Source organism: Microcaecilia unicolor, chromosome 2 (assembly GCF_901765095.1).
Source record: "Microcaecilia unicolor chromosome 2, aMicUni1.1, whole genome shotgun sequence".
NCBI classification, from domain to species: Eukaryota; Metazoa; Chordata; class Amphibia; order Gymnophiona; family Siphonopidae; genus Microcaecilia; species Microcaecilia unicolor.
Window position 1 is genome coordinate 2,874,438 of NC_044032.1, and position 25,222 is coordinate 2,899,659.

Here is a 25,222-nt window from a genome sequence, read left to right on the forward strand (position 1 = left end):
GTTCAATTCCCACTACAGCTCCTTGTGACTGTGGGCAAGTCACTTAACCCATTGCCTCTGGTACAAAATAAGTACCTGAATATACGTAAACCGCTTTGAATGTAGTTGCAAAAACCTCAGAAAGGTGGTATGTCAAAGTCCTAGTTCCCGTTCCCAATTTGTAGGTTCTACATGGAATGTTGCTACAATTGAGATTCTGTTGCTACTATTTGAGATTCTCCATGGAATGTTGAAACTATTTGAAGATTCTACATGGAATGTTGCTACTGTTGGAGATTCTACATGGAATGTTGCTATTCCACTAGCAACATTCCATGTAGAAGGCTGTGCAGGCTTCTGTTTCTGTGAGTCTGATGTCCTGCACAGAAACAGAAGCCTGCGCGGCCGCATTCCTGATCTGCAAGGGCAGGCTTCTAGATGGAATGCTGCTAGTGGAGGAGTAGCCTAGTGGTTAGTGCAGTGGACTTTGATCCTGGGGAACTGGGTTTGATTCCCACTGCAGCTCCTTGTGACTCTGGGCAAGTCACTTAACCCTCCATTTCCCCTGGTACAAAATAAGTACTTTTATATATGTAAACTGCTTTGAATGTAGTTGCAAAATACCACAGAAAGGTGGTATATCAAGTCCCATTTCCCTTTCCCTTCTACAGTTCAATAATGAAAGTCTCAGTACTGATCCCTGGAGGTCTCCACTATTCACTTCTCCCTAATATGAGAGGGTAATCCTGTGACCATGCTTTATTTTAATGGGGTTTAATCACACGAGTGACATCCGTTGAGGTTTTTGCAGGTGGAAGTCCTCTATTGGTCCTGTATTTTCCAGGTTTGGATTTAATGAAAACCTCACATTCGAAAAATGGACAAATTCTGCTCCTTTTATGAGTTACCTGAAAGAATAACATGATAGATTAGAAAAAACGAACATTAAACAACATTGGCAATATTGAGTAAGTTGTGTTGTTTGACTTTGAGTTATCAATAAAGTTAAATTAAAAAAAAGAAAAGAACATGACATTTGAACTGCTCTAGGAAACTATGGAGCTCATTTACAAAAGAGAAAAACATCCAAAAAGTGGTATAAATCTGCATTTGGAAGTTTTTCTCACAAAAAAACATCCAAATTGGTATTTTCAAAACAAAGATTTACTACTACTACTACTATTTAGCATTTCTATAGCGCTACAAGGCGTACGCAGCGCTGCACAAACATAGAAGAAAGACAGTCCCTGCTCAAAGAGCTATGTAATAAAAGTGAGCCAAGTATAGGACAATCAAGCCATTGTGACATCACTGATGAGGTTGGCTCTTATTGGTGGCCTGAGGCATTATGACATCACAATATCACCTCTGATTACAAGAGACTACTACTACTACTACTATTTAGCATTTCTATAGCGCTACAAGGCGTACGCAGCGCTGCACAAACATAGAAGAAAGACAGTCCCTGCTCAAAGAGCTTACAATCTAATATACAAAAAAAGATTTACACATTTTTTCTATGAAGTCCATCAGAAGTACGTTCAAATCAGAAGGGGGTGTGACAGGGGCATGTTAAGGGCGTGATCTGGGTGTTCCTAACACTGGAAATTTTTCATCCAAAATGGAACAAAACTAAAGTGTCCAGGACTAAAACTAAGATGTTTTGAGCTAGACTAGACTTGTTTTTATAACAAATAAGGCACAAAAGGGTGCCCTAAATGACCAGATGACCACTGGAGGGAATCAGAGGTGACCCCCCCCCCCAATACCACCCCAATGGTCACTGACCCCCTCCCACCCCCCACAAATGTGAACACAAATATGATTTAGCAGCCTCTATGACAGCCTCAGATGTTATATCCAGGTCTATTAGAGCTGCAGGCAGGTCCCTGGAGAAGTGCAGTGGTCAGTGCAGTGCACCATGGACTGGGGGACCCTGGTCCCTATCTCCCTCTACTGTCACATCTGTGGGGGAAACTGTGACCCCTCCAATACTCACCAGAAACCCACTGTACCCACGTACAGGTGCCCCCTTCACCCTTAAGGTCTATTGTAGTGGTGTACAGTTTTGGGCAGTGGGTTTTGGGGGGCTCAGCACACAAGAGAAGGAAGCAACAGTGAGATGTGTACCTGGGAGCATGTTTTTTAAGTCCCCTGCAGTGCCCCCTAGGGTATCCCATTTATCTCCTGGAATATCTGGGAGACCAGTCTACTAAAAATGCCTTGGCTCCTCCTACGTCCCAATGGCTTGATTTTCCATGTTTTTCACTTGGACGTTTTTTTTTTTTTGAAAATGGACCAAAAAACGAAACATCCAAAGTGCAAAACCTTGTTGGAAACAGTATTTTCGAAAACAAAAGATAGACGTTTTTCTTTTTTGAAAATCAGGGCCATGCCAACACGGTAAGCGAGGTAAGCAACTGCCGACCTCTAGAGGGCGCCACTCACTTGCAAAATCTTTTACCTGAAGTTGTGATTCTCCTCTCTCCCCTGCCCTTCCCACATCAGGAAGTGAAGGTAGCCCAGCAGTGCTGAGACAGACACTCTGCTCTGCTAAAGCTGCTTCAAAGAGTACAACCAGCAGCTATTTATGGCCTTGGTGTGTGAACAACTTTCATTCAGGGTGAGCTGGAACAACATTCAAATTAAAGAGAACAGGTTTGGAGGCAGGTGTGCAAGTGAGACTGGGGAGAAATAAAAAATAAATAGTGTAATTGTTATCTGTAAGTGGTTCAAAGTTTTTGTTTTTTGAGCATGTACACTGAGAGGAGGGCATGACTGCAATGATGTGTACATAATTATCATAGCTACAGCTAAAATCCATTTAATTGGCTGAGGTTCAAAGAGGAAGTTTAGCTGACGTATAGTGTAGAATAGCTGGTAAGTAAAAATCGGATTGCTTTTTTTGTGTGTTTGTTTTTATATAAAACATTCTGCTTGGATAAGGAGAGTTTGTGATATTTGAAAATACATTTTGCTTTAATGAAATTGCTAAACTTTAGAGTCAGAGACTTATCAATGAGGGATACATACAGTGGATCTTATTTTGCAATGTATAGCAGTCTCCAAGAGACTGGGCTCCCAGTGAGCCAGGGAGGTCAGACTGTGTAAATGAGATGAAGAGACCCCCCCCCCCCCCCCCCCACACACACACACTGTAACAAAGACAGGAACATGCATAATCAAAGCTTAGGTCTCTGCAGTTGCAAGGGCTGGCCATTCCTAATTATGCTAATAGTTTTTAATAGGCTAAGTCCCACTGAAAAGCCTCTTTATAAAGGCAGTGCTTTCTCTGGAGAGCAGTGTTAAGAAACAGCAGGAATTGTGTTTATTTTTTTTAAACTGCTTTTCTGTGTAAGCTAATTTACAGTTTTCTAGTATATGCTTGACATTGAAGGGTGTGGTAGACCCTTTTGTCAGGTCTGGCTGGGCCTGTAGTTTTCAGTCTAAAGGAAAGACAGGTAGCAATGGAGAAACATCTAATGAAGAAGCGAGACGGGGGGGGGGGGGCACCAACTGATAGTCTGCAGGGGGGCACCAGAGACCCTTGGCACGGCCCTGTTGAAAATGAACTTCTTTCCTTAGACGTCATATCAAAAATGCCTGTCACGGTTGTGTCCAGGTTCCTGGCTTGCAGTCACCTCGGGCCCTGGGAGTTAGACCCGGGGATTGCTGCAAATTGATGGTTTACCGTTTCCCATGTTCCAGAAGATATGCTGGTCCGGTCCGGTCCGGATCTTCCAGGCCTCCAGATTGTTTTGGGAGTTTTTTGGAACTAAGCAGTATCCGTACCTGGTGAACTCCCTTGTGGGCTGCCTTTATTAACCACCTGGAAAGGCTCCTAGTTGCCTTGCAACAGAGATCCTTAGAAGAGTTTCCTTTGGTGGAAGTCGTTTGCAGTGCTGCTGAGTTTTTCCTGTTTTAGATTTTGACCCTGCTTGTTTGCTGACTTATTCTACTGACTGCTGCCTGCCCAGACCCGGCTTTTCTTCTGACCTACTCTTCTGACTGCTGCCTGCCCAGACCCTGCTTGTCTCCTGGCTTACTCTGCTGCCGGCTTCCTGCCCTGCTCCAGCCGGGTTCCTGGTTCCTTTTGCCTGCTGGTCCCTGCAGCTCTACTTTCCTGCCCTGTCCGGTAAGTCCTGCCGACCACCCGCACTCTGGGGCTCAACCCTTGAGGAACGGTGCAGGTGAAGTTTGGGCCATTTCCGGTCCAGTTGGTGTCTGCCTGAGCTGCCTCGGCGGCAGCCTTTGACTGAGAGTTACGGCCGAGGGTACCGGGAAGTCTGTTCTGCCTGTCCTGTGTTTGGGTGATTCTCTTGCTGCTGCTCCTCGGCAGTGGCCCAAGGGCTCAGTAACCTAGAAGTACTGTTAGAAGCGTGACAATGCCCCTCCACTTGGAACACGGGAAGAGAGAGTAGGTTGATGTCGTAGGGACATAAGGAGGACAGAAGAACAGCAGATACAGCCGGAGAAGAACAACTGAGGAACTGCAGGTATATTGGGATATCCCAGAGCCTGAGAACCTGTGAATATAACTGAGCCTGAGACAGGGGAATTGCTTACCCGTAATGGAGGGGAGTGGAGTCACATTTGTGACTGACATCATTGGACTGGCATGCAGGAACTTGAATTTCAGATTTCTGTATCACATTCCATAGGAAAAGCAGGACTACGAGTCCCTGCATGCAATGGGGCAAGCCCAGGACTGCACCAACCCTGTCAGTCGGCAACCCTAATCCTATGTGTTTGCCCCCACGCTTTCTTGAAGTCAGATAGATTTCGTCTCTACTACCTCCACAGTGAGGCTATTCCACAGTTTTTTCCATAAATTATTCCTGAGTCTATACTTCTTCACGGAAAGAGTGGCAAATTCATGAAATATGTCTCCTGGTGGATCGTGTGGTGGAGACAAAGACTACTGGAATTCAAGAAAGCTTGGGACAAGTACGTAGGATTTCTAAAGGATCGGGCACACTGGACAAGCTATATGGCCTTTATTTTTCTCTGTTTCTATGTTACTTAACAATTATTTAAACATAGTAGATGACAGCAGAAAAAGACCTGCACGGTCCATCCAGTCTGCCCAAGAAGATGAATTCATATGTGCTACTTTTTTATTTGTACCTGTCCTCTTCAGGGCACAGACCGTATAAGTCTGGCCAGCCCTATCCCCGCCTCCCAACCACCAACCCCGCCTCCCACCACCAGCTCTGGCACAGACCGTATAAGTCTGCCCAGCACTATCCCCGCCTCCCAACCACCAGCCCCGGCACAGACCGTATAAGTCTGCCCAGCACTAGTCCCGCCTCCAAACCACCAGCCCCGCCTCCCAACCACCGGCTCTGGCACAGACCCTATAAGTCTGCCCAGCACTATCCCTGCCTCCCAACTACCAGTCCCGCCTCCCACCACCGGCTCTGGCACAGACCGTATAAGTCTGCCCAGCACTAGCCCCGCCTTCCAACCACCAGCTCTGCCACCCATTCTAGGCTAAGCTCCTGAGGATCCCTTCCTTCTGCACAGGATTCCTTTATGTTTATCCCACGCATGTTTGAATTCCGTTACCGTTTTCATCTCCACCACCTCCCACGGGAGGGCATTCCAAGCATCCACCACCCTCTCCATGAAAAAATACTTCCTGACATTCTTCTTGAGTCTGCCCCCCTTCAGTCTCATTTCATGTCCTCTCGTTCTACCGCCTTCGCATCTCCGGAAAAGGTTCGTTTGCGGATTAATACCTTTCAAATATTTGAACGTCTGTATCATATCACCCCTGTTTCTCCCTTTCCTCCAGGGTATACAATTATTTAAATACATTAATATATTATTTCAATCAGAACTGTATCCACGCAGCCAGTTTAACAAAATTGTTCTTACCCTTCTTTCTTCTCCTTGTCCTAATTAATATCACACCGGCAACAGCAGAAATCAACAGAAGCAGGAAGACTTCTGAAGTCAGAATATAGGAAACATTTACCGAAGAAATCCTGCAAGAGAAAGACGCAGATCAGTCTGTTTTATCTCCTCTGTATTGGGAGGGCAGGGAGGTTCAGGGTATTAGTTACATCAGGTCACCCATCACCCCTGTTTCATGTACTGCACTTTTTCGTGAACGCTACCCCCCCCCACCCCGATATCTCCGCTTCAGTCCACATCAAATTTGCCTGTATTTTCAGAGTTTCACCCTTCTTCCTGCTCACTCTGCTCCTGCCATCTAGGGTTACCATATTTTGTCCCCCCAAAAGGAGGACACATGCCCCGCCTCATCACACCCACCCCACCTCCTTCCACACCCCGCCCTGCCCCTTTCACGCCCTCACTCCGCCCCTGTCACATTTTCCCCTCCCTCCTGTCACACACCCCGTCACCCCCCCTCCCCATCACCCCCTCCCCTTACCTTACTACTGCCCTGGTGGTCTAGTGACCTCTTCGGGGCAGGAAAGAGCCCCCTCTTTCCTGCACGGAGCGCTGCCCTGCATGCATCCTTCCTGTTGCTGATCTCGGCGCCGACTCAAAATGGCCGCCGAGAGTTGAAGTCTCGCGAAGTCACGTCAACTCTCGGTGGCCATTTTGAATCGGCACCGAGACCAGCAACAGGAAGGATGCATGCAGGGCAACGCTCCAGGCAGGAAAGAAGGGGGGCTCTTTCCTGCCCCGAAGGCGGAAGAGGTTACTAGACCACCAGGGCAGTAGTAAGTAAGGGGAGGGGAGGCTAGCAATCTGCCCGTTTGTCCGGATTTCTGGAGAAACGGGCAGGCTGGTGGGCGGCCCACCAGCCTGCCCGTTTGTCCAGAAATCCGGACAAACGGGCAGATTGGCAAAACCCGCCCGATTGCCCAGACATGTCCTCAAAAAGAGGACATGTCCGGGTAAATCCGGGCATATGGTAACCCTACTGTCATCTATTCTATAAATGGAACTCAGGGGGTCTTTTACTAAAGCTTAGCTCGAGTTATCTGCAGCAGGGCCCATTTTATTCCTGTGGTAAAAGATCTCCTCAAAGAGGTGCTGTTTCTAGAATACTGCTTAGCGCCAGGAACCGTACCTAAATTCACATTTAGCCATTTGCACCAACTGACACCTGGTGTAAATCCCAGTGGCTAAGGACTTCTTTTATTAAGACATGCTAGCATTTTTAGCTATATATTCCTATGGGCATCTCTACATAAGAACATAAGTATTGCCATACTGAGACAGACCAAAGGTCCATCAAGCCCAGCATCCTGTTTCCAACAGTGGCCAATTCAGGTCACAAGTACCTGGCAAGATCCCAAAACAGTACAAAACATTTTATGCTTCTTATCCTAGAAATAAGCAGTGGATTTTCTCAAGTCCATTTTAATAATGGCTTATGGACTTCTCTCTTAGGTAGCTATCCAAACCTTTTAAAATCCCACTAAGCTAACTGCTTTTGCCACGCTCCCTGGCAACGAATTCCAAAGTTTAATTGAGTGAAGAAATATTTTCTCCGATTTGTTTTAAATTTATTATTTTGTAGCTTCATCGCACGCCCCCTAGTCCTAGTATTTTTGAAAAGAGTGATTGACATCGACCCGTTCCACTCCACTCATTATTTTATAGACCTCTATCATATCTCCCCTCAGCCGTCTTTTCTCCAAGCTGAAGAGTCCTAGCCGCTTTAGCCTTTCCTCATAGGGAAGTCGTCCCATCCACTATCATTTTTGTTGCCCTTCTCTGCACCTTTTCTAATTCCACTATATCTTTTTTGAGATGCAGTGACCAGAATTGCACACAGTATTCGAGGTGCGATTGCACCGTGGAGCAAAAGAAAGGCATTATAACGTTTGTTGTTTTCCATTCCTTTCCTAAATATTAGCGCATACTAAAAAGTCTAGTACACCTTAGTAAAAGAGACCCTAAATTAGCTACACATCCCCTTTATTCTATAACCAGGAACGCCCATGCTCCACAGAAGGCAAAAGTAGAGACTAATAGACGATTCACCACTGGAGACGTGAGTCCAACAGTCTTTATTATATCAGAGATAACGACCCGACACAGGCCGTGTTTCGACGCTAAAAAGCGTCTGCATCAGGGGTCAATAAATACACTACAAATCAAAACATATAACATATAAATAATGCCAATAAAAACATATATGCACATCCATATAGAGATATGAAAATTCAATAGACACTGATTTTCTGATCAGAGGTCAATATGCTCAAATATGCTTAATAACCATTAAAACAGCATACATATATTCACCCTCCCATGGCCACACCCCCTTTTTAGAACCACGCCTAAATTTACTTACGTAATTAGCAGCAATAACTGCTTGTTAAGGTCCCAATTATTGGCGCTAATTGGCTAATTATTTAATTAAATTGTGCAAATTGGGTGCGTAACTGGAATCCACGCCCATGCTCTGCCCCGAAGTACCCATGACCCCTCCCATTTCCATGCCACCTTTTCCGGGATGCACTTAAAATCCAGGCATGAATCATGCGCTTAACTTTACACATGTACATGTTAATTGCTTTCAATTAACGCCAATAGTTCCTTGTTAAAATGCAATTATTGGCACTTTTTGGTTCATTATTCAATTAAGATACACACACAGTTTGGGTGCCTGCCCAAATTTGGATGTGCATCTTCAGGCACATTTTGGAAAATAAGGGTGCTGTTGTCTATTTTTAGGTGCCAATTAACAGCTTAGGCAATTTATGGGTCCTTTTACTAAGCTGTAGGAAAAACGGCCCTGCGGTAGCAGCGGGGGCCGTTTTTCAGTGCGCCAGGGCCATTTTTAACCACAGTGGGTAAAAAGCCTCCCCAAAAAATGGCCATGCAGCAAGATAACTCTAACTACGTGCCCATGCGGCGGGGAGAACTTACCGCTACCCACTGCTGGTAACCCAGTGATAACTGGGCAGCGCACCGCGATGCCCCATTACTGCTGGGTTAGCGCTGTGCAAAATAAAAAAATTTACTCCAGCATTCCGGAAATGGGGCATGCTAAAGCTGGAACTTGTATCCACTCGCCTCCACCTACCCTCCTCTCCTCTTTCCTCTACACATTAATTGATTTGTTTGCTTTATTTTTTATCTACTAAATTGTAAGCTCTTTGAGCAGGGACTGTCTTTCTTCTATGTTTGTGCAGCGCTGCGTACGCCTTGTAGCGCTATAGAAATGCTAAATAGTAGTAGTAGTAACTACCGTCAATGGCAGCATTGGGCCGATGGTAATTTTATTTATTTATTTTCCCACCTATTTGCAGGCTCAATGTGACTTACATAGTACCATAAAGGCGTTCGTCAATTCCAGTAAGAACAAATACAAAGTGATGTTGAGGTAGAATAAGGTTCATGTGTGACAAACACCTTGGGGAATCGTAGGGAGGAAGAGTTAAGTTATGTCCAGTCCAAGCTTTGGCTTCGTTGTGTTGAAGGGTTCAGGCATTTAAGTTGGATCGGTATGGTATGCCTTTTTGAACAGGTTAGTTTTTAGTGATTTCCGGAAGTTTAGGTGGTCATATGTTGTTTTCACGGCGTGTGGTAATGCGTTCCATAGTTGTGTGCTTATATAGGAAAAGCTGGATGCATAAGTAGATTTGTATTTGAGTCCTTTGCAGCTTGGGTAATGGAGATTTAGGTATGTTCGTGTTGATCCTGTTGCGTTTCTGGTTGGTAGGTCTATGAGGTCTGTCATGTATCCTGGGGTTTCGCCTTAGATGATTTTATGAATCAGGGTGCAGATTTTGAGCGCAATACGTTCTTTGATTGGGAGCCAGTACAGATTTTCACGGAGGGGTTTGGCGCTTTTGAATCGCGTTTTTCCAAAGATAAGCCTGGCTGCCGTGTTTTGAGCAGTTTGAAGTTTCTTTATGATTTGTCCTTAACATCCCGCATAGATTCCATTGCAGTAGTCTACATGACTTAGTACCATTGATTGTATTAAGTTGTGAAATGTTTTCCCTCGGGAAGAATGGTTTCAAGCGTTTGAGTTTCCACATTGAGTGGAACATTTTCTTTGTCGTAGATGTCACTTGGCTCTCTAGCGTGAGGTTACGGTCAATTGTAACGCTGAGAATTTTCAGGCTGTCTGAGATAGGGAGGGTGTAATCTGGGGTGTTTATATTTGTGGGTTTGTTCGTATTGTATTGGGACGAGAGGATGAGACAATGTGTTTTTTTCTGTGTTGAGTTTTAGTTGAAATGCATTTGCCCATGAGTCCATGATGTTCAAGCTGAGCTTGATTTCATTGGTGATTTCTGTCAGATCATGTTTGTAAGGAATGTATATTGTGACATCGTCTGCATAGATGAAAGGGTTAAGGCCTTGGTTGGATAAGGACTTGGCTAGTGGGGTCATCATTAGGTTGAAAATACTCCGCAGTCTGCTTTCCACGGTGAAGATATGTTTGAGCTTGATTTCACTTGATATGCTCTAGTGGTTAGGAAACCCTTGATCCAACTAAGTATATTTCTGCCAATCCAGAAGTAATCTAGTAGTAGTATTTTATGGTTTACCATGTCGAACGCACTAGACATGTGGAATTGGAGGAGAAGTATGCTTTTAACTGTTGCTATTTCCTGCTTGAATTTAGCTGTTTCAGTGCTATGGAGGAGGCAAAATCCTGGTTGTGATTCATGTAATATTGTGAATTTGTAGGCTTACAAATTCACGCTGAATTCCAATTCAGTGTGCGTTAAGCCTGCGTTGGACTTACTGTCGCTTTGTAAAAGGGCCCCTTAGTGTTTGACTGTTGATGGAGGAAATAGCAGGAACATTTACAGTTAAACAGTGGTGAACTGCTGAAGACTGACCTCCATACATATCGTTACCCAACAATATTGAAAGGGATATAAGTCACTAGGGGCATAATTGAATGGGGACAACCATCTCTAAGGGCGCCCATCTCTAAGGACGTATTATCAAAACAAGATGGGCGTCCATCTTTTGTTTCGATAATACGGTCGGGGACGCCCAAATCTCAGCATTTAGGTCGACCTTAGAGATGGTCTACCTAAATGTTGAGATCGCCGACCTTAGAGATGGGCGACCTCGGTTTTCGCCGATAATGGAAACCGAGGACGCCCATCTCAAAAATGACCAAATCCAAGGCATTTGGTCATGGGAGGAGCCAGCATTCATACTGCACTGGTCCCCCTGACATGCCAGGACACCAACCGGGCACACTAGGGGGCACTGCAGTGGACTTCCTAAATTGCTCCCAAGTCCATAGCTCCCTTACCTTGTGTGCTGAGCCCCCCAAAACCCACTCCCCACTCCCCACAACTGTACAACACTACCATAGCTCTTATGGGTGAAGGGGGGCACCTACATGTGGGTAAAGTGAGTTTCGGGTGGGTTTTGGAGGGCTCACATTTACCACAACAAGTGTAACAGGTAGGGGGGCATGGGCCTGGGTCCGCCTGCCTGAAGTGCACTGCACCCACTAAAAACTGCTCCAGAGACCTGCATACTGCTGTGATGGAGCTGGGTATGACATTTGAGGCTGGCATAGAGGCTGGCAAAAAATGTTTTTTAATGATTTTTGGGGGGGTGGGAGGGGGTTGGTGACAACTGGGGGAGTAAGGGGAGGTGATCCCCGATTCCTTCCGGTGGTCATCTGGTCAGTTCGGGCACCTTTTCGAGGCTTGTAGTGAAAAAAAAGGGACCAAGTAAAGTCGTCCAAATACTCGTCAGGGACACCCTTCTTTTCTCCATTATCGGCCGAGGACGCCCATCTGTTAAGCATGCCCCGTCCCGCCTTCGGTACACTGCCGACACCCCCCCCCCCCCCCCCGGGAACTTTGGTCGTCCCCGCGACGGAAAGCAGTTGAGGACACCCAAAATCACTTTGATTATGCCGATTTGGGCAACCCTGAGAGAAGGACGCCCATCTTCCAATTTGTGTTGGAAGATAGGTGCCCTTCTCTTTCGAAAATGCCCCTGTAAGGGGCCCTTTTACTAATACACGTAGGTGGCTATGCATGTACAATGCTCATCAAATTAGAACTACCGCTCGGCTACCATGTGCCCCCGGAGGTAATTCTAATTTCTGCGCATGTCCGATACGCGCAGCAGAAAATCATTTCTATTTTCTACAGCGTGGCGCTAACTGGGTGGTAATCAGCAGTGTACGCGTGCTGATGATTACCGCCCCCCAGTTAACGCCTGAGACCTTACCGCTAAGTCAATGGGTGGCGCTAAGGTCTCAGGCCCAAAAATGGATGCACGCTGATTTTTATTTTGACGCACGTCCATTTTTAGCAAAAGAAAAACAAAATGGACTTTTTTCTGATGCGATGAAAAAATGGACCTGCTCACGTTCAATACACATGTCTGCACCAGCGCAGGTCATTTTTCAGCACACCTTAGTAAAAGGACCCCTAAGGCACACAAACTGACATGTGTACATATCTTTTGGGCCAGTATGTAGAAGACTCACTTTCAGAAAGGCAGCACCTGAATCATTATTCGCATAGAGTATTGACCTCAAGATGTGTTTTTTAGGGTATTTTCACGAGCGTGACCAGAACAATGCATAGACATTCTGGTTTCAATGTATTGTGGCCTACATCAATATGTACAGATACAGACCTGCTTTTTCTACATTTTAGGTCTGTGTTGTTTGAAATCACCAAATAGTGTGGAATTCTCGGAAATTCTGCAAAGTTTAGGGTCATCATTACTGCTGCATTTTTGACAGGGAGGATGATATCTTTATGGTGGTTTAACCTCCAAGAGCACAGGCGTAGCCAGACTCAGTATTTTGGATGGGCTCTTTCATGCGCACGTGTCCCCCCCCCTCCCCCCCCCCACCACCACAAATATCTTCCCAGAGATATTTTTTAAGAACATGAGAGGTATTTTTTTCACCTACCCCACACCTTCTCCTTCTCCTCTGCGGTGTCCCCGGCATCTGCACTTCTGTCTGTGAACCCCTTCCCTCCCTGGTGTCGGTACAGGCGTCCTTGGTGCCTGCAGTGATTCATTCTTGCTGCTTGAGCTGGCCCCGCAGGCTTCCATCTGCCATGTCCCACCCTCGCTGATGTCATTGCCTGTTTCCTGTCTGGCGGAATGTGGTAGATGGAAGCCTGCGGGGTCGGCACAAGCAGCAAGAATGAATCGCTGCAGGCACCGAGAATGTCTGTACTGACACCAGGAAGGGAAGGGGTTCAGAGACCAGAGTGCAGATGTCAGGACTCCGTGGAGGAGAGAGGTGAAGAGAATAGTGTGGCGCTGCAGCTAGGTGGGGCTGAGTCAAGATTGGGTAGATACGCCACTGAGACAGAGGCAAGTCCAAAGGCGGCAAGGACAGAAGCCACAGGACCAGAGGTAGGAAAGGAGGTACTGTCCAAGCTGAGTTAATTTTCTGGACCTCACTGAACAACAGGTTCTCACATGCACCTGATTTGACAAGCTGGCTTTTGTCTACCTATGCAAAGCTAATCCCTGCCGATTCATAGCAAAGCTACTACAGCCCTGTCCTTTGGCCATGGGGAGCTTTCAAACTACAGTGGGTGACACTACAGTTATAGCCACCTAGATATGCATCCACCGATTTCTTACTGCTCTGCTTCTAAGGCTCCTAGATCCCATGCAGTTGCCAAGGACCCAGTCAGAGCAGGAACAAAGAATGAGGGATTTCCATGAGGCAGCTAACTTTCCATCAGTTCTGGGGACCGTAGACTGCAGGTCTTGTTCCTCTAAAGCCTCCAAGTCAACCTGAGGCCAGTTTCAGAAACGGTCCCAGAAGCTTTTTGGAGGATGGGCGAGTGTTATGTGCTTACCTAGAGCTTACACATGTTTTAACAGTTTCACCTGCCAACCTCTTTTTGGAATTTTATATTATAAGTACATAAGTATTGCCACACTGGGACAGACCAAAGGTCCATCAAGTCTAGCATCCTGTTTCCAACAGTGGCCAATCCAGGTCACAAGTGACTGGAAGAAACCCAAATAGTAGCAACATTCCATGTAGAACCCCAAAGAGTAGCAAGATTCTAGGTAGAACTGCAAAGAATAGCAAGATTCCGGAATCCTAAAGAGTAACAAGATTCCATGTAGAACCCCAAAGAGTAGCAACGTTCCATTCAGAATCCCAAGTACATAACTACATAAGTATTGCCACACTGGGACAGACCAAAGGTCCATCAAGTCCAGCATCCTGTTTCCAACAGTGGCCAACCCGGGTCACAAATACCTCGCAACATCCCAGAAAAGCTTGATACATTTTATGCTGCTTATCCCAGAAATAAGCAGTGGATTTCCCCCAAGTCAATTTAATAATGGTCTACGAACTTTTCCTTTAGGAAGCCGTCCAGACCCTTTTTAAACCCTTGTAAGCTAACCGTCTTTACCACATTCTCTGGCAACGAATTCCAGAGTTTAATTACATGTTGAGTGAAGAAAACGTTTCTCAGGTTCGTATTAAATTTACTACTTTGTAGCTTCATCACATGCCCCCTAGTCCTAGTATTTTTGTAAACAAGTGATTCATGTCTACCCGTTCCACTCCACTCATTATTTTTATAGACCTCTATCATATCTCCCATCAGCCGTCTCTTCTCCAAGCTGAAGAGCCCTGGACGCTTCAACCTTTCCTCATAGGGAAGTCGTCCCATCCCCTTTTTCATTTCCATCGCCCTTCTCTGTACCTTTTCTAACTCCACTGTATCAGCAGGGCAAGCCTCTCTGGTTGTTTTATTGATTTACCTTTGCAAATTGTTTTGACACCTAGAATGATGCTGTTATTAAGAGTTCTTCTAAGAGTTCCTATTGTGTTTTTATAGTTTATTTATTTATAATTAAGCTTTTATAGGATTTTTTGTTATTAGATACTGAATGATTTTATTTTCATTTACAGTGACCCACTGCCCCTGAAGCAACTATTTTATACTGGTGAAACATGGCCAAAGTAATAGTAACATAGTAGATGACGGCAGAAAAAGACCTGCATGGTCCATCCAGTCTGCCCAACAAGATAAATTCATATGTGCTACTTTTTGTGTATACCTTACCTTGATTTGTACCTGTCCTTTTCAGGGCACAGATCGTATAAGTCTGCCCAGCACTATCCCCCCCCCCCCCCCCCCCCCCCCCGGCTCTGGCACAGACCGTATAAGTCTGCCCAGCACTATCCCCGTCTCCCACCACTGGCTCTGGCACAGACCGTATAAGTCTGCCCAGCACTATCCCCGCCTCCAAACCACCAGTCCCGCCTCCCAACCACCGGCTCTGGCACAGACCGTATAAGTCTGCCCAGCACTATCCCCGCCTCCCACCACCGGCTCTGGCACAGACCGTATAAGTCTGCCCAGCACTATTCCCCGCCTCCCAACCACCAGCCACGCTTCCCACCACCGGCTCTGGCACAGACCATATAAGTCTGCCCAGCACTATTCCCCGCCTCCCAACCACCAGCCCCGCCTCCCACCACCGGATCTGGCACAGACCATATAAGTGTGCCCACCACTATCTTCGCCTCCCAACCACCAACCCCTCTTCCCCCCACCGGCTCCGCCACCCAATTTCAGCTAAGCTCCTGAGGATCCATTCCTTCTGCACAGGATTCCTTTATGTATATCCCACGCATGTTTGAATTCCGTTTCCGTTTTCATCTCCACCACCAGGTCTGCCTTGTTCTATTACTCTGATTAGACACCCATATCATCCACCCTTTTTGATGGCCCTTTATAAAATCCTGAAGATAGAATTCTGAACATTTTTTTGTATTAAGAAGGTACAGCTCAGCCTTGAAAATGTGTGTCTTACCAGCCGGAAGGGGTACTGTAAGGGATATTGTGTCCTGTTTCTTCTGACTTAGTCCATTTGTCTCTGGACTCTCCTACCACTGTCACTGATGTCACAGCTGGTGTCAAGGTAGAAGAACCTGCAAGGACGCAAAGGGGGGATCGGATCAAATTGAAAAGTCTGAAGAGCAAGTTCAATCTAAATGGGCAGGAGAAACCGATGGTATTGTCGGGCGTAGCCTGGACAACTGTTTTTGTTTGCGTTAACAGAACTGAGCTAAGGGCCGCCTTTTACCAAGCTGTGGCAAAAGGGGGCCTGCGCTGACATCAGTGCGTGTTTTTCATGCCCGCTGAAGCCCTTTTATCACAGCGGGTAAAAGGGAGGTCTTTCTTTCCTGCAAGAAATGGCCGTGCGGCAAGTAAAGCACAGTAATGGGAATCCTGTGGTTACTTGGCAACCATAAAATGATTTGCCTATCAATTTTCAGGTAGATCTCCAAATAGTCACCAGGCTTCTAAACACAAAAGCAGCATATCTGAAGCCTAGTGGCCATTTGGCGATATATTACATACATAACATAGTAAGTGACGGTTTATTCCTAATTTTAGAATACAGAACTCTTAACCAGATAAGTATTTAGGTTCCCACACACACACACACTCTCTTGTGTTTCTCTCCATCTGTGATTGTCTCTGTTTCTGTATTTTTTCTGTGTGCACACTTAATTCAGTTACTCACTCACACACATACAGTCCTCAGAAAAGCAGTCTGTTAGTGAAACATGCTTTTGTGCAATGCTTAGAGCCTGCACTTTTCAACGTATGTAGATGAAAAGAAACACGGAAACCGTTTTGAAGTTTTCCCTTTGTTCTTTTTGATACTAGTGTTAGGAAGATTATAACTGCGTTCAGAATTTTATGTTGAACTGCCAAACACGGCATGACTGCATACGGTTACACCTGCTTTCATCAGAGATGTTCAATTGTTATTGCGCGTTTGGGTTGTTAAGATACCTTAGCAAATTTTGTGTGAGTAAAACTGATTTCATCTGATCCCTACCAGTATTGTACATTAGACTGACAGTGACCATTCTCAGCTTCTGATGAATCATATGGATGGAAACAGACAGAGGGATAATCTTATGCACCTAAAGTTGCATAATGTTGGGATGGGACTGCATGAGGAGTGACTATTTCATGCAGACAGCTACTGAATTCTCTCCGAGTCCTAAGTTATTTATTTATTTAAAAAAGAATTTATACCCCACTTATCAAAAAAAAAAAAAATCTAAGTGGGTTAAAATATTATATACATAGTATATTGTTACTATCCAGCTTATAATCGAAAGTGATTGCCGGCCATCTTCCGACACAAATCGGGAGATGGCCGGCGATTTCTTAAAAGCGGCGAAATCGGTATAATCGAAAGCGGCATTTTTGACAGCCTCGCCACTTTCCCGTCGCTTCGCTGGCGAAAGTTCAAGGGGGCATGTCGGTAGATTAGCGAAGGCGGGACATGGGCGGGCATGGGCGTGGCTACCAGATGGCCGGCTTTCGCCGATAATGGAAAAAAAAAGCGGCGTTAAGCAGTATTTCGCCGGCTTTACTTGGTCATTTTATTTTCACGACCAAGCCTCAAAAAGGTGCCCCAACTGACCAGATGACCACTGGAGGGAATGGGGGATGACCATACTCCCCCAGTGGTCACCAATCCCCTTCCAAACTAAAAAAGTAAAACTAAAAACCTTTTTTGCCAGCCTGTATGCCAGCCTCAAATGCCGTACCCACCTCCATGACAGCAGAATGTGTTGTATCCTCCGACAGCCTTTCCCTGGTTGCGATGTGGCTCTCGGGTGAGTGTGACACCTTTTCTGTTAGGTGCCCTGCAGAGTCACATTAGCAATGCATTGTGGTGGGTGTAGGGTACTGGGCTCTACTCCCATGGTGCTTTTAACCCTTGCTAACTGGGTCAAAGTGTGCCCTGTTTTGTTTCCTGAAGTCCACCGCAGTGACCCCTAGGGAGCCCGGTTGGTGTCCTGGCATGTCAGGGGGCCAGTGCACTAAAAATGCTGGCTCCTCCCACAGCCAAATGCCTTGGATTTGGCCGGGGTTTGAAATGGCCGACATAACTTTCCATTATCGCTGAAAAACAAACCCGGCCATCTCCACGGCATTTGGCCAAGCTAAACCGTATTATCGAAAAAAAAAAGATGGCCAGCCATCTTTTTCGATAATACGGTTCCGGCCAGCTGTAGCGCCGCCGCCAACATAGATCGCCGGCCATCTATTTGGCCGGCAACGTTCGATTATGCCCCTCCACGTAAGCCGCATTGAGCCTGCCATGTGTGGGAAAGCACGGGGTACAAATGTAATAAATAAATAAATAAATAAAACAGAAAACTAAAACACTGTTACTACTAATAGCATTTGTATAGCGCTACCAGACGCACGCAGCGCTGAACACTTGACATAGAGAGACAGTCCCTGCTCAAAGAGCTTACAATCCAGGTAGAACAGATAGACAAGACATAGAACGGGCAAGGGAATTAATGGGTAAAGAGGAGGAGGGCAAATGAGTACTGGTTAGGAGCCAAAGGCAGTAGTGAAAAGGTGGGCTTTCAGCATAGATTTAAAAACAGGTAGAGATGGAGCTAGACGTATGGGTTCGGGATGACAGTTCCAGGTATAAGGTGCTGCGAGACAAAAGGAACGATGTCTGGAGTTAGCGGTGGGGGAGAAGGGGGGCGACAAGAAAGGAAACACAAAGGAAATTGCAAACCATAATCAAACAAAAAGTTCGCTGAAATAGGAAAGCCTTAAGATATTTTTCTTAAAGACAGTAAGGAAGTCCCCTCTGCCTCAGCTCTAAAGGAAAGAAAACATATGAGCGTGATTTTCTTGAACACAGACTTGGGGGTCCTTTTACTAAGGTGCGCTGAAAAATGGCTTACAGTAGTGTAGGTGTGGGCAGTGGCATAGGAAGGGGGGGGCGGTGGGGCGGTCCGCCCCGGGTGCACGCCGCTGAGGGGTGTCGGCGCCTCGCTGGTTCCTTGCTCTCTCTGCCCCGGAACAGGTTACTTCCTGTTCCGGGGCAGAGAGAGAAAGGAACCAGCGAGGCGCTGACACCCCCCAGCGGCGTGCACTCGGCGGATTGGCTCTCCCGCCAGCCCCTCACCGCCTTCCAGGTATGTTCTCGTGGGGGGGGGGTTGCGCCACGGAGGGGGGAGGGTGCGTCGCGCTGAACCCGGGGGGGGGGGGGGTGCGCAGCGGCGACCCGCCCCGGGTGTCAGCTGCCCTCGCAATGCCACTGGGTGTGGGTTTTGGGCGCGGGCCAATCCATTTTTCAGCGCGCCTTTGAAAAAAAGGCCCTTTTTTGTTTTTGCCAAAAATGGACGTGTGGCAAAATCAAAATTGCCATGCATCCATTCTGTGTCTGCAACCTTACCGCCAACTATTGACCTAGTGGTGAAGAATCTGGGTGATTATGACCTATGCGCGTCAAATGCCACTTGGGCGTGCGTCCGTTACGCGGTTGCAAAAATAAAAAATATATATTTTTCAGACGCACGTATCGGACAGGCGCCAAAAATGAAATTACCGCAAGAGCCACACGGTAGTCGGGGCGGTAACTCCATTTTGCTGCGCATTGGCCGCGCAGAGATGCTTACACAGCTTCGCAAAAGAGCCCCTTGGTGAAGTGAAGGGACTTCAAGGAAACATTTCACCTACATCTGGACTCACCTGGAAGAACAGTCATAATCACAAGGTGCCCAGAATCGATCAGGCGTGGTTTATCTATCCCACACCAGTACATCCCACTGTCTTCCTTGGTGAGCTGCTCCATGGTCACTGTGAGTGTCATTGCTATGCTGTCGTCCCTGAGAGAGACTCTGTCCATCACCTTGGTGTTGTTAAACGTTGTCTCAATAACCTTGATACAGGACTTCCATGTCTCTCCTTTACACCAGTATTTATTGTAAGTGCTATAATAATTGTCATACTGACACTGCAGAGACAATGATTCTCCAAGGAGACCCCTCACTTCCCCTGGACACTGCAGATCCCAAGATTTTCCTACAAAGAGAACAAGAAGAGCAGTGATAAATTGGACATACTCATTCAGAATGTTTTATTTCATTTGTTAAAACTTATAAAGCATCTTATTGGCGAAAAGTCATAGAAGGCAGTTTACAATATGAAAAGGTAATAAATAGGAAAAACACAAAGGAAAGAAAAGAAGTTGATGCTTCTCAATTAAATGCTTTTCAATTAAAACTTAACGCTGAAAAAATGCAATGCCTTATACCTACTTCACAATATAACACAAGCAAATTCACCTCCATAACCACACCAAACTTTCCTCTCCCTGTCTCAGACACCCTGAAGATTCTCGGAGTTACCATTGATGGAAATCTCACACTTGAAAACCATGTGAAGAATACAACCAGGAAGATGTTTCAGTCTATGTGGAAACTCAGAAGACTGAAACCTTTCTTCCCAAGAGGTATTTTTCGCAACATGGTACAATCAATGGTGCTGAGTCATCTAGACTATTGCAATGCGCTGTATGCTGGTTGTAAAGAGCATATCATCAAGAAACTTCAGACAGCCCAGAACACCGCAGCTAGACTCATATTTGCAAAGACAAAATATGAAAGCGCAAAATCCCTTAAAGAGAAGCTCCATTGGCTTCCAGTTAAAGAACGTACTGTGTTCAAAGTTTGCACTCTGGTTCATAAAGTCATTCATGGTAATGCCCCGACATACATGTCAGACCTTATTGATTTGCCACCCAGGAACGCTAAAAGATCAGCACGCACATTCCTGGGTCTTCATTTCCCTAGCTGTAAAGGTCTAAAATACAAACTAGTACACGTGTCCTGCTTTTCCTACGTTGGCACGCAGCTGTGGAATGCATTGCCACGTCATCTGAAAACTATTCACGACCTAACCAACTTTCGAAAATCACTAAAGACTTTTCTTTTTAACAAGGCGTACCATAACAATTAACAATAGGAATTCCAATGCATCACTGCTTACTTGTTAATCTGACTGTTTTCTGATTTATTGAATTAATTATATCCATTATGTTACACTTGTTTTTGTATGTAGCCAATTGTTTATCTACTCTTGAATGGCGCCTGCCATGATGTAATATTGTAAGCCACATTGAGTCTGCAAATAGGTGGGAAAATGTGGGATACAAATGCAACAAATAAATAAATAAAGTAACCTTCTTCAGATCAGAAATTCAAAAATGAGCAAATGGTGACATTTTCAGAATATATCTGTGAAACATGAAAGCATTCCAATGACAGAATCATGGAGAAGGCAGGGGTGGGAATAGAAAATGTATTTACATTGGTGCAATATACACATCATCTTCACAGTCAGTAGAAATGGACAGAGATTTAACTGAAGACATTCACAAGATAGCTAGGAAAGGGGAAGTACGGCTAGGTGACTTTAATATGCCGGGCATCAATTGGGGCATCCCTACTGCGAGGTTATGTAGAAGCAAGGGGGTCTTGGATTCTCAACAGGAAGAATTGTTCCAGCAGTTGCTAATGGAACCTATGCAGCACAAAGCTATTCTGGACCTGGTGCTTATAAACGGGGAGAGTGTTTCTGATGTCACGGTAGGAGATTACTTGGCATCTGGTCAACACCATGGTGTGGTTCAATATTACGACACAGGAGGAAAGGGGCTTATTCAAGATTGAAGGTCCTAGACTTCAAAAGAACTAACTTTGCCATGATGGGGGAATTTCTCAAGGAAGAGTTAGTTGGATGGCAACGGCTGAAGGAAGAATAACATCAGTGGACAAAACTGAAAGAAGCTATTTTAAAGGCCACCAACCTTTATGTTAGGAAAGTAAATAAAAGTAAGAGGAAAAGAAGGCCGCTCTGGTTCTCAAACATAGTAGCTGAAAAGGTAAGAGAAAAAAGGTTAGCCTTAATAAATTGCAAGACGACTCAGAAAGAGGACAACAGGTAAAAATACCTGAAAAAGCTAAGAGAAGCTGGAAAAGCTGTCAGGAAAGCAAAGATGCAAATAGAAGAAAAGATAGCTGATATGGTAAAATTGGGGGAGATGACATTTTTTAGCTATGTAAGTGATAGAAGGAAGTGCCATAATAGCATTGTGAGGCTCAAGGCTGAGGGAGAGGAATATGTAGAAGCTGATAAGGATAAAGCTGTTCATGAATGAAAAGCAGGGAGTACGACCGCAGAAAACAAATGTTAATGGGGAAGGATGTGTGGTAGACCAGGATTGATTCTCAGAAGACTGTGTTCATGAGGATCTAGCTAAACTAAAAGTAGACAAAGTGATGGGGCCTGATAGGATGCATCCGATGGTACTCAAGAAACTTGGAGACGTTCTGGGAGCTCCACTGTTTGACCTCTTCAATGCTTCTTTAGAATCTGGAGTGATCCCGGAGGACTGGAGAAGGGAAGATGTGGTCCCTCTGCACAGGAGCAGACGTAAGGAGGAGGTTGGGAATTACAGATCTGTCAGTCTGACCTTGGTGGTGAGTAAACTAATGGAAATGCTTCTAAAGTGGAGGATTATGAAGTTTCTCGAATTGAATGGACTTCAGGACCCGAGGCAGCATGGTTTCACTAGAGGTCGGTCTTGACAGACAAATCTGATTGATTTCTTTGGCTGGTGACCAAATAGTTGGGTGTGGGAGGGGGTACTAGATGTGGTGTACTTGGATTTTAGCAAAGTCTTTGACATGATTCCACACAGATGACTGATGAATAAACTGAGTGCCCTTGGTATGGGACTTAAAGTGACTGACTGGGTTAAAAACTGGTTAAATGGAAGGAGACAGAGGGTAGTGGTAAATGGTGTTTGCTCCGAGGAAAAGGATGTCATGAGTGGTGTACCACAGGGATCAGTCCTTGGGCTGGCTCTTTTTAATGTTTTTTGTGAGTGATATTGCAGAAGGACTGGTAAGGGTTGTCTCTTCGTGAGTGATACCAAACTCTGTAATAGGGTGGACACCCTGGAGGGTGTGGATAACATGAGGAAGGACCTAACAAAGCTTGAAGACTGGTCCAATAATTGGCAACTAAGATTTCATGCTAAAAAATGCAGGGTCATGCACATGGGCTGCAAAAACCCAAAGGAACGGTACAGTATAGGGGGTGAAGTGCTTCTGTGAACGAAAGAAGAGAAGGGCTGCGTACGCTTTGTAGCGCTATATAAATGCTAAATAGTAGTAGTAGTAGTAGACTGCGGGGTGGTTGTGTCTGATAATCTTAAGGTGACCAAACAGGTAGAAAAGGTGACAGTCAAAGCCATAACAGGTATCAATGAAACAGTACTTGCGTGGTTCAAATCCTATCTATCAGATAGGCAATAATCTATAATGCTTGGCAGCACCTCATCGCCACCATGGGCACTGGCCTGTGGGGGGACCACAAGGATCGATACTGTCACCTATTCTGTTCAATATCTACCTCACGCCACTAGCCGAGCTGATTAGGTCAATGGACACTCAGTTCTACATATACGCGGATGATGTGCAGCTACTCATACCCATTGAACCTGACTTACCTACAGCCTTGAATAAACTGATTACTTGTCTAACATCAATTCAGGAATGAGCTAAACACAACAAACTTTGCCTGAACTCAAGTAAAACCGAGTTTCTCTGGGTCCCTAACACAAGTGGACACATACCTGACATCAAAATCTCTTTTGGGAAGTATGAACTCCCCCTGAAATCACAAGTCAGGAACCTTGGAATACAGTTAGACTCAACACTTACTCTGATTCCCCAAATCAAAGCAACCTTCAAGAGCTGCTTCTATTATTTATGACAACTACGCTTCCTCTTTCCTTACATTGAGAGGGGAAATCTTATCCCAGTTGTGCATGCCATGATAACATCAAGACTGGATTACTGCAATGCACTATACAATGGTCTGACTACAAAGGGTCTTCACCAGCTCCAGTTGATTCAGAATGCAGCAGCAAGACTCATAGAAGGTTGCAAGTGACGTGACCACATCACACCATTTTTGCAAAAACTTCATTGGCTACGAGAACAATACAGGTCTAAATTTAAAACTCCATGTCTGATCTTCAAGGACTTTAAAGGAAATGGCCCTGAGTACTTGAAGAACAAGATGACCCTCTACACACCTCCAAGGACACTAAGGTCTTCCCAAGGAGTATCCCTAACTACACCCTCTCCAAAAGACATTACACAAATGTGATACCCGCGAGCGAGCCTTCTCCGGAGTAGCCCCCACACATTTGAATGCACTGCCTGAAAGGCTCCGCTTAACACAAGACTATCTCTACTTCAGGAAGCAGGTGAAAGCTTGGCTCTTCAACCAAGCCTTTAATGGAAGAAGTAACTAACATCTTTTCTGCGCGTACTGCAGCAGGACATGTTTATCCACTCCTTCCCTAGCTGAGATAACATTTAATCATCTCTCTGACTTCATGTGCAACTTTCTTTAAATTAGTCACCTTACTTTCTAACTCCTCTTACTCTCTTACCTATCTATATTTTCCATCTTTGCTTTTGCCCTATGCTGTCAATTAAAATATTCTATTACTTATTGTGTTGGCATTGTAAGTAGTATACTATGCCATACTTTGTATTGTTATTTGAACATTTTTACTGCTGTAATTGTCTATTGCTTATATTTGATTTACTCAGTGCTTTTTTTGTAGAAAAAAAGGTGCCGGTACTCATTATGGGCGGGGTCACCACATTCTCCTCTCTCCCCTGCCCTCCTCTCCCATCCATGTCCAGCGATTCTCCTCTCTCCCCTGCCCTCCCCTTCCATCCATGTCCAGCAATTCTCTCTTCCCTGCCATCCCCTCCCATCCATGTCCAGCGATTCTCCTCTCTCCCCTGCCATCCATGTCCAGCAATTCTCCTCTCTCCCCTGCCATCCCCTCCCATCCATGTCCAGCAATTCTCTCTTCCCTGCCCTCTCCTCCCATCCATGTCCAGCGATTCTCCTCTCTCCCCTGCCCTCACCTTCCATCCATGTCCAGCAATTCTCTCTTCCCTGCCATCCCCTCCCATCCATGTCCAGCGATTCTCCTCTCTCCCCTGCCATCCCCTCCCATCCATGTCCAGCAATTCTCTCTTCCCTGCCCTCCCCCTCCATGTCCAGCAATTCTCCTCTTTTCCATGTCCAGTGATTCTCCTCTCTCCCCTGCCCTCCCCTCCCATCCATGTCCAGCAATTCTCCTCTTTTCCATGTCCAGCGATTCTCCTCTCTCCCCTGCCATCCCCTCCCATCCATGCCCAGCGATTCTCCTCTCTCCCCTGCCCTCCCCTCTCCCATGTCCAGCGATTCTTCTTCCAGCCCATCCTCCTCCCAGCCCGTCCTCCTTCTCCACTGCCTGCCAGCGTCAGACTCAGTAGCACGAACGGTGCAGGCAGCGATTGAAAGAGGCTGTCAGCGTCGGAGCTTCCCTCTAAGAGTCCAGCCTATGTGGAAACCGGAAGTTGAAACAACATAGGCGGGACTCGCAAAGG

General features: G+C 45.8%; 1 protein-coding gene across 1 annotated transcript in view; it reads right to left on the reverse strand.

Annotated features, from left to right (window-relative positions):
• Positions 1-609: 609 nt before the first annotated feature.
• The window catches only part of LOC115461791 (CMRF35-like molecule 6), a 28,838-nt gene continuing 4,225 nt past the window's right edge, over positions 610-25,222 (reverse strand). The window contains exons 2-5 of the mRNA XM_030191833.1: positions 19,446-19,778; positions 15,727-15,844; positions 5,860-5,969; positions 610-887 (exon numbers count right to left, since the gene is read on the reverse strand). Of these exons, the coding sequence (XP_030047693.1) occupies positions 877-887; positions 5,860-5,969; positions 15,727-15,844; positions 19,446-19,778 (572 nt within the window). The 3' untranslated portion in view covers positions 610-876. The remainder of the gene's footprint in view (positions 888-5,859; positions 5,970-15,726; positions 15,845-19,445; positions 19,779-25,222) is intronic.